The sequence below is a fragment of the Toxorhynchites rutilus genome, chromosome 2, assembly GCF_029784135.1.
Source record: "Toxorhynchites rutilus septentrionalis strain SRP chromosome 2, ASM2978413v1, whole genome shotgun sequence".
In the NCBI taxonomy this organism is placed as follows: domain Eukaryota; kingdom Metazoa; phylum Arthropoda; class Insecta; order Diptera; family Culicidae; genus Toxorhynchites; species Toxorhynchites rutilus.
The window spans coordinates 156,935,105-156,955,412 of record NC_073745.1 but is presented as its reverse complement, the minus strand read 5'-3'; the positions used below and the strand labels follow the sequence as shown (position 1 = coordinate 156,955,412).

At 39.9% G+C, this 20,308-nt stretch overlaps 1 protein-coding gene across 3 annotated transcripts; it reads right to left on the bottom strand.

Annotated features, from left to right (window-relative positions):
- Positions 1 to 742: 742 nt before the first annotated feature.
- On the bottom strand, positions 743 to 15,211 carry LOC129767379 (uncharacterized). 3 transcript variants are annotated; one of them, XM_055768235.1, is made up of 6 exons: positions 15,044 to 15,211; positions 14,036 to 14,217; positions 13,922 to 13,979; positions 8,293 to 13,858; positions 4,221 to 4,495; positions 743 to 4,164 (listed from the first exon to the last, which is right to left on the bottom strand). In XM_055768235.1, exons 2-6 carry the CDS (start codon positions 14,206 to 14,208, stop codon positions 844 to 846), a joined length of 9,393 nt encoding a protein of 3,130 aa, XP_055624210.1. In that variant the 5' UTR covers positions 14,209 to 14,217; positions 15,044 to 15,211; the 3' UTR covers positions 743 to 843. The 3 variants fall into 3 exon arrangements, with proteins under 3 accessions (XP_055624210.1, XP_055624212.1, XP_055624211.1); XM_055768237.1 differs by lacking the exon at positions 15,044 to 15,211 and adding an exon at positions 14,767 to 14,872; XM_055768236.1 differs by lacking the exon at positions 15,044 to 15,211 and adding an exon at positions 14,341 to 14,759.
- Positions 15,212 to 20,308: the final 5,097 nt, after the last annotated feature.

Sequence of the window (20,308 nt, the reverse complement as noted above, 5' to 3'; positions counted from 1 at the left end):
AGCTAGTGTATTGCTCTGCGAGGGCAAGAATGAATCATCAATCAATTATCGTCAACTGATGCTACAATGAAAAAACCATTTCAGAGATTATTCTACTAAGCAGTTGTTTCTAAGTTTCAGCATTATATATTAATATCCGAAGTTATAAACAAGCGACTTATATAAAATAACAGCGTAGTTCTACGTCAACAATGCGGTCGTATCTTGAACACAACCTCCTTTTTTTTATCGAGAGATCCGGATTTTCATTGCGACCGCATCTGCTCTTCTTCTTCTTCTTTCTTTGTTTTTAAGAGGCTTTAAACTTTGCAGTTCATTCGCCTCTATCTGCTCTTCTTCATTTTACACTGAGTGCTTATAATATAAACAAATGTTATATTTTCAGAAAGAACAGACATACATTCACCACTCTGCAAAATATTTCACTCATTGTTGGTGTATTCCGAAGCTGTGTATGTTTGGGGGTGTCCACATCTTGTCGCGAACAAGCCTTGTTTGTTGTAGCATTGTTGATAATGACATCATTTGATCAACGGAGTCATTGAATTTAGTCAGTCTATAATACAATCAGATTGTTATGTTTCTACTTACCTTTTCGTGTTTTGTTTTGTAAGCCATAATAATAATGAGAATGAGATGAGATGGACTACATTAAAGATGTCGCCCCATTTTCCGCGTATTTTCGCGCCCGATTTGATGGAAATTCTGTGATTAAACCAGTAGTCGCACGACACAATAAATGTTATTTTTGATAGCAATATAAGTATATTTACAGTTTCCTACGTGAACATGACCATGCTCTAGAAGTAATTTAAGATATCACTAACTTCGAAGAAAAATTACTTATAAAATTTCGGTCCCTGCCGCTACCGATTCTGCACATAGATCGTCAACATGTTTGAAGAATCCAGCGTAGCTACCGTATCGGTTACCTGCTTGACGTGCGTCCTCAAGCGACATTACAAAGCCATTCCAAAACTGAATAGATACCAATCGTAACACATTTTTATATTCATCCGGGGTTTTCAATGCGTAATGTAAATCTTGATGCGGATGGGTCGCCTGGCAATGTTGAACCAGCATTGTGAATGAACGAAATTGCGTTGTACATAATCCTTCATTAGACATGCACTTGAAAACCGGTATGTGCTGAAGGATGTGCTGCGCTATATCTCGCTCATTGTCGAAATCAGCTTTACAGTTGTTATACGAGCAGTAGTAGACTATCTTTTTGTTGATCGGGAACTCGTTGAATTCCACCATTTCGCCGGGATGTTCCAATGCGTAGTGTGAGGTGAAATTGGAATTGTTTTGGGTGGTAAAATCACACTTTTCACAACCAAAAGTTACACAATTCAATCCCAGAATTTTATCAATTATATCATCAGTTAAATAATCGATCCACCCTTTGGAGTACTCATTCTCCTGTCTATGTTCGGTGCTGAAATGTTTTATCATATCTTGTTTGTTGTTGCCCATCACGTAGTCACATTCAGCACAACGTTTAGGGTTACGAAAATCTAGGTAAATTGCAGGCATTCCACCGTGACACGAAGTAAAATGAGATTTCATTTCTGGCGCTGTCATGCCTTTCCGACAATAGAAGCAAAGGATTATCTTTGCGGTACGGAATAGGAAGGGTTTATCCTGGCTGCGTCGTCCAGCCATTCTATGCAGCTGACTCCAGTGATGATGTAATTCTTTAATGGTATCCGTCTTCTTGATACAATAGAAGCAAGCGTACTTCATGTAATAATCAAAACGTGATTGTTGAGGATTAGCCAGTATATTTCTCAACACAGATGGCTTCTCGTTTGGATGTTCCACTTTGAAGTGGGATACGATACCAGAGCCGAAATCATGTTCATATGAGCAACCTTTTTGGCCACATTTGAAGGCTTTTATAATTCCCGAATCATCCTGTCTGCTTAGTTTGATCGGATTTACGGAATCGCTTTCTGATGGGATTTTTCGTTTGTTGCCACTAGTTCCTGGTTCACTGGTACACGTATCATCAGGGGAATCCAGGGTTATCGTATACACTTCGGGTTGATAGGTATCGAGGTGTTGTTCTGACTCATCATCTTTGCTCTCGTCGTCATCCTCTTCTACTTCTATTCCTCGAATACTTCTGGTTTTATTCGTTTCTCTACGCCAAAGTGGTGTCGTATCTGCCCGACTATCATCCCCTTCTTCTATCGCCTTATACATAGACAACACCAAAATATCACAGCCCGGATGCTGTTTTTCGAAGTGGGCGGGGAACAAAGACTTATTGGAGCAACTGTACAGACACCTGGAACAGCGGTACTTGGCAGTAATGTTGTGCGTCTCTAGCATATGCGATCGCATATCTCCCACGGAGACGCTCTTAAACTTGCAAACGTCACATTTCCATTTGAATATCACCTCATCTTCTGTTGTGATACTTGCAACACTGCCAGCAGTGCTACCGTCTCGTATGACAAAAATCGATGCATTTGGTGTCGTTGAATGCTTCTCGCTAACGTGTTGCTCGATTTCAGCCTTGTTGTTGAGGAACAAGCTACATTTGCTGCATCTGTACAATTCTTTGTCGTGCAGCTTCAAATGCTCGAGGACCGTTGTTACTTCCATTTGACCGGGTGACACATGAACAGCGGGACAGTGAGGGCATTTGTATTCCTTAACATCGACGTGTAGAGTCGTGAGATGGCTCCGTAGCATTGTTTCGTTAATCGTGAGATATCGACAATCGGGAGCTCCACATATGTAACGTTTATTTTCCTTCACAAAGCACAACGATTGGATGAGATCGTCATCCTCCTGTGAACTGGCGGCCGGATTCCTCATTCGATCAAAGTGTTTTTCGCCCTGACCCCAGCACGGAACTGGATTTTTTGGATCCACATTCGAAACTGGCAGATCATTAAGATGGCCCTTCAAGTGTCTGAACATATTCAAACGAACCTTTGTATTGTACTGACATTTGCTGCAAAACACCACCTGGCTAAATATAGCCTGTTTGGGCAGGCTATCGCATTCCTCCGGTGTGAAATGCGTCTTCTGTTGCACCAAAGCCGCTTGTAATTTGTGATTATACAAATCAATCAATTTTTTGTAAAATGCTTTTTTCTCAGTTTCCTTCGGTTGGCCTGGGGCAAATATTATGATGTCGTTATTCGGGTCATTTTTCTTGGGGTTCAAGAAATGTATCGTAGGTTGGCCTGTTTTGTGAACATCTTTAACATGCTTTATAACTTCTGGGGGAAACGATCCTTTGTAATCGCATACAAAGCAGAAAATTCGTTGGGTCTCATGCGTTTTAAGATGCTGTGTAAGCAACAATATGTCACGGAAAGTCGGTTTACCCTTGCAATGTACACATGTGTACTGATTGGATGGCTGGTGAGTGAAAGTAAGATGTTTGCGCATATGTGTACCATCTGTCATAACTGAATTACAACCTTTAAAGACACATTTGTAAATTATGCTCCTTGGTAATCCTGTGTCTTTGATCATTTCAATTGCGACACGCTCAGCTTCTAGCATCAACGCATCGTCTTCCACCTGTGTTTGCTTCTGCATTGAACTTCCGACGCTGCAAACGCTGGTTATAATGGGAACCCCGGTGAATTTAGTGGGCGAAATAATGATTTTCGTACCGCCCAAAGACGGGGCTGGCTTTATTGTGGCCATACCAACGACACCGCCTTCTACTCTAGTTATAACTGGCATACTGGTTCCTGGCGGGAAGCTGCCATCCGTCGCAGTACAGTGAGAGTTGCTTGATTGTGGCTGATAGTTTCCCTGGACAGCGGTGATAATTGGAACCGATGATGATGATGATGATCCGGGCATTATTACGCCACCCGACACGTTCGTTATTGTAGGCATTTTGATAAGCTCCGCAGATTTCGCATTGACGACAACCGTAGAATGCTCAGGTTGCTTCGAATTTGTTGCTGAAGGAATTTGTGCGCTCAAGAGAATATTCGCATCACCAACTCTGATCGGTGGCAGTTGGAGCGGAATCACCACAGGTTTGACAGCAAAGTTAATTTCAAAATTACTTTTGGTGTCGGGAGATTTATAATTGAGCTCCTCGTTCTTGAACGGACAGTAAACATACACATTGTTATCTATGATTCCTTCGTATAACGACTTCAACGACGCTTCCTTTATCTGAAATTACAAAATAGAATGAATGTTCCATCTCTGAAAATAAAACATCAAATTACCTTTCCTGGCGTTTTGTTGTAACGCACACAACAATACATCGGTTCCGTTGGATGTCGATTACAGACGTGAAACTGAATTGCTTCCATCGTGTTGCTGCCATATTGGCAGAACATACACTCGTATATTCCAATTTTGTGGACGAGCAAGTGGCGTGGAACTTTAAGTTTTGGAACATTTTCCTTACAGCACTGACAAGTTATCATATTCAGATCCGTGTGATCGTCTTTCAAGTGGGACATAAAGGCATCTAGAACATAAAACTCGGCATTGCATGCTGAAAAAGTAGAACAAGAAATGCTCCATTATAAACACAATTATTAACAATAAAAATATATATTTTCTTATTCTAAGATAGTCTAGCGCATACTAGAAAGCTCAGTCCAGTTGTGTCGATTTCGCGATATCTTGACAAACTGTTGAATTGTGAGATGCATATATAATTATTAACTATGTTATACAGACCACAAGTGATTGTGTTTCGCAAAACTGAATGGATATAGCATATATACTGCATCATCATTGGTCAGTGTTTGACGATTGAACGTTTCACTGAATAACTCACTTTTATTTGGACAACTATGATCTTGTAGAAATCATTTCACTCAGCCATATTCTTTTGTTGTTACATGATACAATTCATGACGAAAAAACTTTTCTTCGGTTAGTACTTTATGATACAAAAGCATCCGAACCAAAACGTCATGATCGCTTTCGGCGCTACAAGTTTCTATTTTTCTTTCCCTCTAATCCGCAATATATCAAACCCCCTCAAGGATCTTGAGGCAGCAAAATCATACGGACTACGCGAGGGCAATGATTTATACTCTGTTACCAAATCGGGCCCTGTCGTGCTCGAATCAGGAAGCCATGAGGATTTCTGGTGTAATCTTAAATATATATTTGGAGTGACACATTTTCAATATTTACTTCATTAACGTCATCACTTCCATGGTTATTTTGATTCTCTGCCTGTACGCCATTCGGGTGTTTATCGAAGTGCTGCCTGTATCTTTCGTTTATTTCACCATTGTTCGTCAAGATACGCTATTGACACATTTCAGCTCGTGGCACGAAGTCTTTTCGGGATGCATTGAGTTTCCTCTAGATTCACGTATCACCCGTCTCATGGGAGCGGTGCCACTGTTCTATTTCTTTATACTCCTCCTCTTCCTGGGCGCTTTATTTTATTCCCCCACGTTCTAACAGATAGCTTGACGTGATATCTGTTTGCTTCAAGCGTGTTGATTATGCGTCTTCGATTTTCACGGCTGTTGTTAGTACCAATTCCCATACTGATCAACATGCAGCGGACGGAGTAATTAATGAGATTAGAATGTTCATTCCACGGGAGATTCTGCAAATCGAATGAAGCATATCTGAAAACGTTCGATTCTGATGATCAGCAATGCGTGGCAAGGTGCCCAGACAGGTACAGCGTATTCCAGGATGCTTCGGACTAAAACGCAAAACAAAGTTTTTTGGGCGTAGATGTCGGTGCCAGGTAGAGCGTCGTATGAAGCCATGAACCGTAGAAGCTTTAGCCGTGATAAGCGCAATATGTTCGTTGCATATCAACTTGGAGTCAATAGTAACTCCAAGATCATGCATCCAGTGGCACAGACCCAATATGGTACTGATTTTTTACGGTGGGGATCCTGCTAGGGAACTTTGTATTTTTCCACGTTGACTTTCATGCCGATTGCACCACAATAAAATTTTGTCAATGTCCTTTTGGAGGACTAGGCATTTTTTCCAAACGGTGGAAAAAAATCTTGCCCTCAACAAACGGTTGAATATGCAAGAAACGGGAAGAGCGAGCGATTGAGCACAGTGTTTCAGCAAAGATGAAGGTATGCCATCAGCTCCAGGCTCTTTTGGTGTGTCTAGATTATGCAAGGCTTTCATGACTTCGTTCGGAGAGAAATTCAACATTGTTATACTCAGGATGCGCTGTGCAGAAACTGGCAAACAGATTAGCGACATCGACTGGGGAACTGGCAGTGATACCGTTGAACTTCATTGTATCCGGGATGCGATTGCATGAGCATGATTCACATACTTCCAAAATACCGATGGGTTTTGCTTAAGTCTTGTTTGAATTCGTTGGATGTATTCTCCTTACCTGGACCTCAATAATGAGTTGTAGTTCGCTTTCATTAATCTGACATTATTTTTATCGTCCATTGATCTAGTACTCAAATAACGTTTGCGTGCCTTCCGCAGTATGTTCCGTAAGTTCCAATTCGGCTTTACGACACGTCGTTGAAAGGGAATTTCCGCGTAGAGAATTTCATATAATTTGTCGTTAATCCCCAAGCGAGCATCAGTTCGGTGAGAGCAATTTCCTGTTCTGTAGGCGTTGGGCGGTAAATAACCATTCATTCCTCGTCGAAGATCCAACTCAAAAACGGGAAATTGTTGTCACCTAGTGTCAAGACTACATCGGTACTCGAGGTTCCGCCTATGATTCTCTGTAGCGCGTCGGTATGAGACGTGTAGAGAGCAGGACTGGAGAGGGGGCGCAAATAGATAGCTGCGATATTCGATATATAGTGTTCTGTGCAGCAGACTAATGCCCACGGCCACTTGCTCAAGATAGCTACAGTCCACAAGCGGTTCTACAACACACGAATAGTTGGATTTTACCGCGATAAGTACACCTCCTCATCTGGAAAATAGGCTGGTAGCTTTATTGCGGTCGCAGTGAAATAACTGATAATTTGACGATAGTTCACAATTCACGCACGAAACCAGGTTTCAGTTAAAACTAGAGCATCGTAATCAAGAGCATCAATGATTGCTGAAATGAGGGTCCGATGGCCCCCAATATCCTCCGACGGTAGATCTATTACTGGGGTTGCGTGTTCGACAATTGAGTAGACTGAGGTGTACGAGCATCAGATTGAGTGGTCGGGTCCAGACGGGGTAGCTTTGTCGTACTCAGAATCCGAAAAACCTGGGAACGACGAACATCCTCGAACTCCCTGAAGAATATTCCAGCGGGTGAGGTAGAAGGATCCATTGCCGTGCCCTTCAGATTCCAACATTGAAAACACAAACTGAAGTTTTGTCAGATTGGTTCCCTTCTTCACCAGCTTTTTCGCAACGACATTATCTGAGCATACTCGGCATTCCTGAACCAGCGTGACTACGCCCTCTTCTGAAACTAAGACTGCATAATTGTTAACTGTTAAAAATAATTATTCACCTCTATCAACTTTAATTTACCGCCAGATGGCATTTTCTCAGTTTCATCCAGTATCCTTATTAGTGTATTCACTAGTCGTTTTAGATGTTATAACATTAGCGATCCTTCATTTTCGGATAGGTTTGAAGCAGAATTAGAATCTTTATCGTCGTAATTGCAGCTGTAATACATATAAACCGGCAATCCCGTCGGCTACGATACATTTATGCAATGAGAGATTGATCCGCTTGAGTTCTCTGGAACTTAGCCTTTGGTATCACCATCAGTGTCTCCAGCGTTATCTCAACGCATTGTAATGGTTTTTCGAATGCAATGGATAGAAAGAAATGATTGAAGGTGGTAGTCATTCGATTGAAATCGATGTGCTTTTATCCTGATTTTAAAGCGTAGCTCTTTCAAGAAAAATGCGCAAGTCTAGGATTTTGAATGGGATTCAATTCTTTTCGTACCAATCTCGTAATGACTTGTCTGAGAACCAAATCCTTGCTCCAAATGTCTCAGATGTCTTTCGATCGTGATTTTATATCAATCAAACTTTTTTCCAGTTTCAGTCGATGGTCACAGGCGCGGCGTCGTTCTTAATAATCTCACGATAACTTCTGAAGTGTTCAATAATTTGGTGTACTTAGTTTAGAAAAGTATCAAAAATATCGTTACACTTATGCACCATTCTGAAAATGTCGGAACGTTGGATTTCATCCTCAACGGTAAATTAAATGCAAGCACATTATAAGAAAGTCCGTTACGTAATCAGTAGACTAATGTCTACCTTACCGATAAGTTCGCAAAATGTGAATTGAATGTTCCGGATATTTCTAGATTATGGCCGTTTCTATGTATTCTAAAAAATGACGTATTCTCACCTGTGCATATCAACGGCAAAATGTTCTCGACTCGACGACGATCCAAAATCTCGTGATCCGCCGAAGTTAACGGCTTTTTCTCGCTCTCAATCACTAGTATTTGTTGTTTGAGCTTCTTGTGGTGAATATTCTGATGAAGTAAAACGTTGTACGCTTCCCGACTTCGGTAGAAGCAATAGGCACATTGGTGTGCACTATCGCTGTGAACGCTTTTGAGATGCGCTATCAGTTCTGCCGTACTCTCAGCTATGATCTCACAGTAAGCGCACTCTAGCCAGCTCTTAGTTGGGCCTGTTCCGGTCATGTCCCCCACCAAATCGTGGTTGTCCAAATGTTTCCTCATTAAGTTTTCTAAAGTTGTGGTGAAACAACAGCTCACACCCATACATTTGTAAAAGCAAAATAAACTTTTCAGTTCCAGCATATTTAAACAGTGCGGTTGACATTTTCTAGTCGCAGCATCTAACCAAACTTTCAGGTTAATGGGATCTCCGACATCTCCATCGATTACCGTTTCAGCAGAGAGTTTATCTCCCGGTAGTTTTCGCAGTTTCAGTAGAGGTCGATCTTCAAGTGATGTAGAGGCAGTATCTTGGGATGGTACAGCAATCATCTCTTCGAATGCAGTATGGTCCTTTATGTGGACAACAGCCATGTGCTTGACTTCTTTCGCCAGATAGTTGGACTCATCATCGGTGACATTCGCTGTACATAGATAACAATAGCCATCCCAAACGGCATCGCTATGGTATTCTCCGACGTGACAATACATTTCAGATCGTTCTCTTGTGGCATGTTTGCAGACACCGACCAGACAGAGGTACCATGTTTCACCACCAATTTGATTGTAACCTATGTTCGAAACCACTTTCTTTCCCTCGAAAATGTCTATCTTTTCCTCTTTTAGCGCTAAAGGAACTGGCATGGGAATATTGTCATTGGAGGGAGCAGATCGTTTGGTCTTTTCAACCGTGAGCTGGGTCTCCGCTGTGTTCTTTTGCATTAGTTCGTCGAAGTTTTTCTTCAACTTGTCTATGATGGATGGTTTTGTTGGAGATGCAAAATTCCGATCATTCAACACTTTCAGCGACTCTATCTCATCGTTTGCACTCGGAATGAACGCAGACATATCGCTTGTGCTTTGCGGTACCTGTGGGCTTAACTCTGGCATAGAAACGTCAGAATCAATCGTCTCTTGTGATGCTACTAGATCAGATTCTTCCCGAGTCTCGTAATTCAAAATGCTGAAGCGAAGATTTCCTCTGGTAGTGTTCTGTCGTTCATGTTCTTCGCGCAAATGGTTTTCCATATTGGCTTTAGATAGTTGGACGTAGTTGCACACTCGACACATGTAACCGAATATGTGGTTTTCTTCGAACAGTAGCTCATTCGCCACTTCCATCGCAGGACCAACACATTCACTGTCATGTGAGTTTGTACAGGGCGTCAGCGATTTGATGGTGCAGTTACTACACTTGTATCTATATTCGCCGGTGTGACTGGCCAGATGCAGTTTCCAGTTGTATTTTTTCTTGCTAAACTGTTCTTGACAGAAAATACACTGGAATGTAATATTTTGATCGTGCATAAATCCTGTTACAGTCATCGGTTCTTTTCGTATTTTGTTGGCCATCGCATTAGAAATACGACTGACGTACACTTCATGTAGCGGATGATTACGTACGTAATGTTGCACAATAGAGGGATATGTTCCAGTATAGGAACACAAGGCGCAATCTTTTGATTTATCACTTTTGCTATGCAGTTCCCGATTGGTGTTTTTCGCCACTGGTTTGGGTGTATATACTTTCGAAGCGCATGTTGTAGTCTGTTTGCCGGACATGTCTATTTTTTTCTTCTTTGAAGGCAGGGCAGCTGTGTCGAGGCTGCTCCGTTTCAATTGCCTTGATTTCGGCGATTCTTCGTTATCTGCCACCATTTTGATTTCTGTAAGAATATTCTGCCTTCCATGGTCCGTCTCAATTTTTTCAAGGTCCATCTTAACGACCACAACCTTCAAATTTTTCAGTTCAAGAGGTACTTCCGGAAGTTTTGTTTTGACTATTTTTTTCACTCCTGGCTTTCTGCCTCTTTTTGTGCGACCAGCTGCCTTCGGCGTTGAATTCATGTTTGGCTCGAATACCGGCTCGTACTTCTTCGTACAGCTCCTTCTACCAGTCGCATTCAATACCCCATCCCTGATGTACATTTCAGCGATATCTGCGTTTAATTTATCCAGTTCAGATTTGGTTTTTCGCTTCACGTTTGCTTTTTCCTTTTTGGAAGATTCATTAGATGATGTGATAGACGTAGATGTCGAACCTTCACTGCTACTTGCAACGTGCTCAGCACTTGAATCTTTATCTGTCGTATCTTCGTTCGTTAACGCTTTGTCACCTGAACTCTCTATAATCTCCTGAATTTTCTTCATTTTTTTCTCGCCGCAAATTTGGCTTAGTATAGCCAAAAGCTGAGCTTTATTATTCGAATCTTTAGAAACGTCTTCCTCTGTTTCAATTTTTACAGATTCTTCTGCTTCGCCAGTTGATTTGCTTTCATCGGCAACTTGAACGGTAGACGCAGCCGTTGAATCACTAACTTCAGCAGCAGTTGAAATGGTTTCCACCGAGGCGCCGTCATTCTCAACCTGGTCGTCACTTTCACTGGCCAGGTTCGTACTCGTTTTGCCTTTTCGCGTACGTTTCTTAGATGGTCTGCACGTTTTCGCTTCGTTAGTAGTACTCGAAACAACGTCGTCGCCACTTTCCTGTGCTACCAATGACAGATGGTTGGCGGAACTAGAAGGTGTAGGTTCTGGATCATCCCCATCATCGTCATCTATTATAGCCTTTCTCTTCTTACGACGTGGCACTATAGCATCTTCATCTGCTTCATATGAGGTCTCCTCATTATCACTATTGATCGGTTTTTTGCCGAGACTCTCATTTATCCCGTTATTTTCGGCCTGTTCTCCGGAGATGGCGATAGAATTTCGACGCGTCATTCTACGGCTTATCGCTGTCATTGAAGCTGGAACACTGGTTGGCTCATCGTTCCGTTCATTGGAGACAACTGAGTTTCTTCTGCGCAACGTTTTGCGAGAAACAGGCAGTTTGGGAACCACAAACTCATCTTTTTCCTCAACTGGTGGATCGATTTCGTTACCAGAAGAATGCGTTTGATTATTTTCCAAGTTGGATTCAGTATCCCAAAGGTCATCGTCATCTAGAGACTTCAGACTTTGCGGGGCTTTCTTAGCTGGCGCCTCGCTTGGTACCACCTTCTTCTCGCTCTCGGTAGGGACGGAAATCTTATTGGAATCTTCAACATCCCACATATCATCATCATTACTGTTCAAAGGCTCTAAAGATTTGCATTGTGCCTTCTCGTTGGCTTGCTCGGATACAGACTTTTCACTTTCGTCGGTCCATTCGCTCGAAATTTCCTTGGATACAGAAGTTTCGATACGTTTTATTTTAGGAATTTTGAACACACCCATGCCACCAGACACAGGTTTCTTGGAAAAATCACCACTACGATACATTTTATCGAACTGTGACAGTTGCTCGCCAAACGAATCTTTAGCTTTCGATGTCGATTTTTCCCTCTCCGATGATGAGTTTTGTTTTTTATCATATTTATTCGTTGAATAGTTTTTGTGGTGTTTTCCATGTGGCTTCATGGATGATTGTTTTGCATCCTTCGGGTGATATGGAGACCGTTCCTTCCACGTTGAGCCCTTTACTGGTTTAGCGTATGCCTTGGCAGCTACGCGACTTTTATTTGGGACCATTCCTATGGTAACATCGATTTCTTCGTCCGTTTTATTCCCTACCCTTTCGCCAAAGTTTTCCGTATCATTCATCTGCTGTCGACCTATCATTGCTTGTTTTTCGCGCATTTCTTTCTGCCGACGGTATTCCAGATATGTGAGTGGTGCCTTACTTGGTCCAGCCATCGAACGATTATATTTCGTGTGTGGATTTTTAATATATTCCGCACCAGGTGGTAGGTGCTTCCTCCGTGGGTCTCGTTCAGCTACCGAAGGTGCTTCGATAGAATGGGGAGATATTATTGGAATTGCATTTGGTGGTGGGAACATTGGCGGAATCGCACTTGGTAGTGAAAGAAATGACGGAATCGCGTTTGACGGTGGAAGTAATGGCGGTATCACGTTCGGTGGTGGAAGCAATGGCGAAATCGGTTGGTGTGAATTGATAGGGGGCATAAAATTCATTCCGTGAAATGGAACAGAATCAGCGCAAACGCTTGGTCGCCTGTTGGGGAATGATGCAGAGGGCAGAACTGGCTCCAATGGTAACTCTTCTATTATAACCTGTTTGACACAAATACTTGGGCGGCGCTTTGGTGGTTCTTTTTTGCCATGATCTAATGGGAGGTCTGGATTCGGAGCTATACACTTCGGTAACTGATTCGGAGCAGGTATTGGAGGGGCTGAATTATAGCTGCTACGATTGAGTCGTGGATCATTATTTTTTACCGTTGGGAAGTGTGGTTGTATCTGATCATATCCAAACTGCTCTACGGGAGAATGTACCCCAAAAGGAGTATTCACCGCCCTTCTGAGACGTGGATCTTTAATTTTTGAAGAATTAGATGGTGACAAACCCTCAGATGGTGGAGAATACAACGGGGATATATCCATTCGGTCATTCGTAAGGCGTCGATCTTCCGTGGGAAAATCTTCCCGACGTCGATCCGGTATAGGGAGATCGTCGCGACGTCTGTACAAAGGAGGTGATTTAGGTCGAAATGTTGTTTCAGGTTGTCTGTAGTTTTGTACAGTTACGTTACGGAATGAATTGTTTACAGAATGCGGAAAATCTCCGTGGGAAACGTTTTCTGATTCCCAAACGCTACGCATATAGGTAGACGGACGGGAGGAATCCATCGGAGCAGGTCCACCCCCACTATACGGTGGGGAATGTGGCGTTCTGCTGTATGGTGCACTGTTCTGAGAATCATTGTAGCGAGATGTCCGTGCCTGTTCGGAGGCTGACTTTTGAAAATCCTTCGCTAATATCTTCAACGCATCGTTCATGCTCTTGGACAGTTTTTTTTCGTCATCCGAACGAATCACGTTTGTTTGCGGTTTATCGCTTATCAGTCGTGTGACTTCTTCCAGCGATAGTGGAGGCTTATTCATGACTCCATAAGAGCTCTCGTTATTTTTTGAACTATTTGGTTCAATTGTGTTCTCAGATAATGCAGACTTTTTCGTGACTCCACAAGAGTTTGTACTCCCGTTATTTGTTGAACTGTTTGGTTCAATCGTGTTCTCAGACAAAGATTGCGGAGTTTCTTCAACAGATGAGGGTTCAACGGGATCATCTAGAGCACAGGGTGACGCCGGAGTATCACTTTCGACGACAGCTACGAGTGACCGCGGAGTAGTAAATTCTGCGGGCGACCGCGTAGAAGTAACTTCCGCGGGCGATCGGGGAGAAGTAATTTCCGCGGGTGACCGCGGAGTAGTAATCTCCTCGGGCGATCGCGGTGTAGTTTCCGGAATTGGTTTCCCTGAAATTTTCTTTTTGGATGAATTCTGTAAATAAGACAGTCTTTTAATGATATGTTGACCAATTAATGTTTTAAAATAAGCTCTTACCGTTTCGTAGAGTTTTATAAGTACTGTTTCACATTTTAACAGCGACCCATGATTTAACCTGAAAACATGTTTTTGAAAATGTAAATTTGAATACTGATAAACTGGTAGTCCTACCTTTGGTTTGTCAAAAGATCATACATCGTTGTTATCTTTTGCAGCTGTTGCTGCCGATTTTGCTGCGTATCATTTTTGTATTCGGTAATTAACTCTTGCAAAAACGGTATATATACTTTTACACGATCCCATACTTTCTCGTATGAAGAGCTTTTATCTTCTGCTTCAGCCATTTATGTTCTCTGAAACAAGAAAAAAAAGGTGTCGTATAAAATTTATTTTTCATTCATATCCAACATAGATAAAATCAAGAATATTTTTTTTCATTTTGTATCTTATAATAGTAGCAGCAGAAAGGAAGATACCTAAAATCAATCCACTTCTAAAGTTGATCGTACAAATTATGATCCAATGAAGTCTTCTCAATACATCTATTATCCCCGTTACAAAATCGAATGTTGTGACGAATATAAATATGTTATAAACCGTTAGCATACAACATTTTGACTCATTCTATAATTTCTTGATAACTCAAGAACAGATTTCGTTACATAACAGCTCGTAAGAAATGCTTCTAATCCACCTAAAACCACGTTCATTTATCGACGCCATTTTGTTTTTCATACTGCAATTCGAACACCACTTTCGTTTATTCAATTATCAGAACGAGCGAATGTCCATAATTATATGCACTACTAATATTAGTCGTCTATTTCGATCTATCCGTATTCACTTTTTTCTGTTTTCTAAATTAAATTGCACACAAAAAGCATTGATCCAATAGTACCCACCCAAAATGAAAGACTAACTCGAAATAAAAATTTCTCTTCCAACGGGTGACGTGTAGACTCTCTTGATGCCAACCCACGAACAGTAACGACCGAACTAAATATTCAACTGCGTATCAACGAGAGAGAGAGAGAGAGAGAGAGAGAGAGAGAGAGAGAGAGAGAGAGAGAGAGAGCGAAGCAACCAAGCAAATAACGTTATATACAACCTCACACTAGTCAAGAACTTAGATTCTTATACACAAACACTGACCTGCAAATGCAAATATGAATTACTTACCTCAAACAGAACAGAAAAGTTGTATGCTCCAAACAAACTTCTATTTGATCAGTTATACTGTAGTCAATCGAAAAATGAACGAGTAATGTGAATAAATATTCTTCCAAATCAAATAATAATTATCGCTGAGCTGCAGCACACACCGCGTTCTTCCAACAAACTAAATGACATACGATCATCGATTCTGTAAGCGCGAATAAAAAGCGAGGTAATCGTTAGTTTTGGTGCTGAACACGTGTGGCGCTCCCATCGACGGAGAGCGAAATCGCAGTGATATACTTTTTTCGATGTGCTCATTACAGTGGTGCCAATCTTTTTGATTTTGCAGGATTTTCCAGATTTTTTGGCACGTTCCCTAATTTTTAATTTATCACAATAAAAATCAACCGCATAATTTCTGCTCTATCAAAAAGTGAATATTCATCACTACATTTTGAAAATGTTCCATCTCAGCGCCGCGGTTATCGTTGGAAAAAAGTCGCGCAACGTGTGCTGGATCAATTTGATTCACTCAAGATTTACTTCGATTCTGCGTTGAACATTGACCGCGTTACGAAAACCAAATATCCTCGAATTTATGGAATATCAAACTCTACGGATACTGAACTTTTTGTCTAACATTTTGTCAATTGTAAAGGGACTGAAAAAGAAAGTTTCAATCTGAGAGTTGCGTAGCATTTTGTTTTTCTGGTACGATTTGCGATTGATTTAACTCTAATTTACTCCAAACTTTGAATAATCGACGAAAGAAAACGGCTGAACGTAACATTATGAAACGTTAACAAGTATTTTGTGGATACAATTTAAAAAATATATTGTATGTAAAATTGTATTGAACTTACAGCAATATTTGAAAAATTACAGAACAGCAATATTTGAAATTCTAAAACATTACAGAACACCCGTTTTTGGCATTTTTTGAAATCGACGCGAAATTTTTTTGTTTTTTTTTGTCATAGCAATGAATTAACTTTGTACAGAATTTATTCGAGTTTTCAAAACTGCATTTAGATTTGCGATGCAATGACTATTGATTGAATTAAATCAAAAACGAAGGGGTAATTATTCATTCAAACAAAAGTATCTTTGTATGGATAGGTCTAACAGGAACTTTCAAGGAACCAAATGAAAGCTGGTTGATAACCTTAAGAGCCCCCGCAGACTGCAGACTGACTTGTCTAGTGATCCCCGATAATCGTTCGATTAATCGAATACTTCCTATAGAAATCGATTATTAATCGAACGAATACTGCACAACCAATGATCGAAGCGAACGAATAATTTACGTCGATTAATCGATCCAAACCCAGAGCAAAAAAACCGTACGGCCGCAGCAGTTTTATTCTGAAAATCAATCATTATCTTTGACGCTCTCCTAAACTCCTAAAAGAAGCTCATGTCGTCGATGCGAAATGACCTTCGTTCACGAGTTTAGGGGTGCGTAAAAGATAATAATTAATTTTCAGCCGGAATGAACACTTTTTTGATTCCAGATGGCTTTCTAACAAATGAGATATATTAGTCTAACTAATTACTTCTCTCAGTATGACGATTAATCGATTAATCGATCATTTGGAGCAATTAATCGTATCGAATAATAAACTGCTGATAAGTATTCGATTAGTGGATGAACGATTAATTTCAAAAATCGGGGATCACTAGACTTGTCCACCGATAGTTCGGTCGGCTTCTTAACACTCCTATACTCGCGCATTGGTCTGTCAAACCGAGAAATCAATAATTCATTCATTTCTCAGAAAATATCAACACTAGACTTTGCGATTCTCTCTAGCTTCGTTTTTCGTCGTTCGTCATCGTTTAGCGTATCGCATGTGTTGGTACAAAAGAGACGTGTACCACTTTTTTAACACTTTCGATCTGACACACCGACGCGAGTATAGATGTAACTTTTTTGGACAAGAACCTTTTTTCTTATTTTAAAATATTGTTCAATGAAATGTATAAATTTATGTTAGTGGCGTGAATATAATGTATAAGATCATTACCTGACTATTCTCATTTGATTTCAGTCCCTCTTGTAGCTGGATTGAACGGATCCATATATTAACTATTCGTCGTTAGATTCATACATTCAAAAGCAAAATATAAATGTTTGACTTTCGTATAGTTATTCGCTAAATATAATGATCATATATATACACACACACTTTTGAAAGAATTTCACTTGTGGAAGAATTGTAAACAGTAAACTATAAACTAATCGGTGGCTGGCTTATGGTAATTTTTAACAATTACAGTTTAGGGGATATTTTTTTATAATGGACAATATCGACAAGAAAACAAGAAAAAGGAAAGGAAGTTCCTAGAAATCCTTTTATATCATCTTTTTATGCCCCATCTAAAAAAAGGCATTACTTCTTAGTTTACCAAGAATACAGAGACAAGGAATATTAGAAATATGCAAACTTTGTATTCCAGAACTTTTATCATCTGGTAATTATCTAGAATGTCGTTATATATTCTTCTTTTCGATACGCAACAACTGCATGAAATGTAAAAAATATGTTTGTTTCGAGCATGCAGTTATGCTCTTATTCTGATTCTTACTCCAATGAAACCACAATCGATTAATGCGATTTTATGTTGTTTTATAGCTCTTTATACTTCCATAAATTATATTCAGTTGCTTACTTTTAATTAATAACAGTGAAAAATTCGAATTTCGTTATTTGTGTTGGAGTATCAAAAATTACTCTGTTTTGAGGATGCTGAATTAGAGACTATTAGAACATAATAAAGATGAAGAAAACGTATTTTTTGGAGTTTTTTCATCCAATCATACCCTCTTCTTCAAATAAATGCCAATAAAGACTGAAAAATACACAATGGTAACATTACAGAGAAGTTCAATTTTCGGTCTGTGACACCGTGCGCGAGTATACGTGTTATGATTTTGCACGCGAGTACAGGAGGGTTAATCAGTACGGAGAGGTATGCATGTGCGCACATTACACCGATTCAGTTGGGTCGGTTTTTGCACCAGTAGGCCGATCCGACAAAACTGTCGGCTGAAAAAAAGTCTGTAGTGTGCGGGGGCTCTAATTGTATTTGATTTTGAGTTGTTTAGAAAAAAATTGAGGTAGTCCACAAAACTTTTGAAAAAAGTCGTTTTTTTTCTTCCCGATGTTGTTGCCACCTACACCTACGCACACCAAGATAAAAATATGCACGTTAAATATTCCAGAACTGGAAATTTGTAGTTTCAAAATGGTGTTTCTGTATGCGTTGATTTTTCACGAAGTTACAACAAAATCACTCAAAATTTTCGGCTTCGACTACTTTTTAATTCATTTCCAATTCATTTATATTTCGGATGAATTTACGAACCTTCACCTTCACCTTATCATTATAAAACGCAATGTATCACAAGACCACCCATATTTCTGAATATGCTATACTATACACCTTGTATAGTTTTCGAGCTTTTCCCTCAATGGTATATTAAGTGTACTTCTAAAATATGCGTTTCAACTTAAGAATTAATTTAAAATAATTTGAGAGACTAATGATTTAAAATCTTTCTTTTTGGATAGACGCATTTTCAAGATAATACAAGTTTTCCTGAGTTAATGATAGAAAAAATCATTTAATAGTCTGTTAATCCACCAGAACGGTTGATTATTTGAAAGATATGAATTGGTATACTTTGTGTCAAGTTTTGCAGTGTCGCCAGTTCAATATCATTCCACAACTAAAGAATAGCAGCTTTCAGCTCATCGTTTGTTGAAAATTGACGATTATCAGCATAAATCCGTCGAACTATGATTCCCCAGAAGTTCTCAAAAGGGTTTAGATCCGGAGAGCATGCCGGTCAGTCCATAATATCAAACTGTTTAGACCTAGACAAGACCATCGCTTCAGTACTGGTATGAATTCTGGCAGTCTTGCTGGAAAATAAGCTTCGTTGATAGCAAACCGGTTCAAGAACTTTAATGTACACCCATACCTCGCTTTACGACCTAGATACGTTCCATGAAATTTGGCCGCAAAGCGAAAAGCCGTATAAGGAATCAATTATTCTAATAAAAAATCATACAAATTCAATCAGCATTCAAACCAAATTTGTTAAATATGTAACATGGTTTATCATTCAAAATGCATTTTATCTTTTTATTTTTATTTCATTGAAATCAAAAATACATACATGACATAAACATAAAACATACATAACATAAAAACCAACAATAATCTATAAACAAATATGAAACAACATCATGTTACATAGAATATGTGTATGTATATATACCTAATTTTTTGTTGCTTAAGTCATTGTCTTGCAAATATTTTTTCAAATCTGCACAAAAGTGATTTTTGAACCAATCCTCAAAGTTTTTTTTGCCGTTATAACGAAACATTTTAAGCCGTAAATCGAAAACGTGCCTGAATTGAAGCGAGCCGTTATAGCGATAGCCGTATAAAGAGCGGCCGTATAGCGAGGTATGGGTGTAGTCAGAACTATTAATTTTGTGTGAAACCAATTGGTGTTCTAGTCGGGAGTCTAGTGGGAGTCGCAAAAAACCCCCGGACCAGATCCTCCCCTGAAATTCCTCTTAGAGAAAAATCGTGTTTTCTTGCTCAATCTAGCCAATTACCGTTCTATTCATCCGTTCCGTCCAAGTTGAAATTTCCTCGTCTGAAAAAAATCATCCGTGAGAATTTCAGTAGAATTCATGTTAAGTGGTTTGAACGCATAAAATTTAAAAAGCAACCAAGAAGAAGCACAATTTATAAACTTTGTCATATATTTTTTCCAATGTTGAAACATGTTTCGGTGTGCGAATACTAGTCATGCTTCTTTGTGCCGTTGTAGTAAACGTGGTGCGTCAACCATTTTTGATCGTACAATATTTTGGGAACGTTTCAATGCCCGTCAGAACTGAAACATCCAACTTGAGTTCAGCCCGAATTTTTGAGTAACTCATCGTTGTATTCTTTGCTTCTTTGACAATATGACGCTCATCTCGCTCTGATAGTTTTTGACGTAGAACTACGTCTTTCATTAAGGGTGTCAAATCGGAAAATAGGTCACGTTTTTATGAAATAAAGTTAACGTTAATAACTATTTTTGCCGCGAACGGATTTCGGCGATTTACATACCAAATGAATCGGAAATTCCTTAAGATTTGTTTGATATGCTATACATTACAATCCCATAGTCTGTATATGGTTTAAATTGATGAAAATTGGAAGCATTCCTATTTTCTCATACATTTGTTCTGTCCATTTGTGTCCTTTCCCGAACGG

What these genes read in the sequence shown, in the direction of transcription:
- LOC129767379 (XM_055768235.1), bottom strand. Translation starts at nt 14,208, where the DNA reads ATGGCTGAAGCAGAAGATAAAAGCTCTTCATACGAGAAAGTATGGGAT. An exon ending in GATCTTTTGACAAACCAAAG is followed by an intron (nt 13,980 to 14,035) that starts GTAGGACTACCA and finishes ACATGTTTTCAG; the next exon opens with GTTAAATCATGGGTCGCTGT. An exon ending in ACAACAAAACGCCAGGAAAG is followed by an intron (nt 4,165 to 4,220) that starts GTAATTTGATGT and finishes TTGTAATTTCAG; the next exon opens with ATAAAGGAAGCGTCGTTGAA.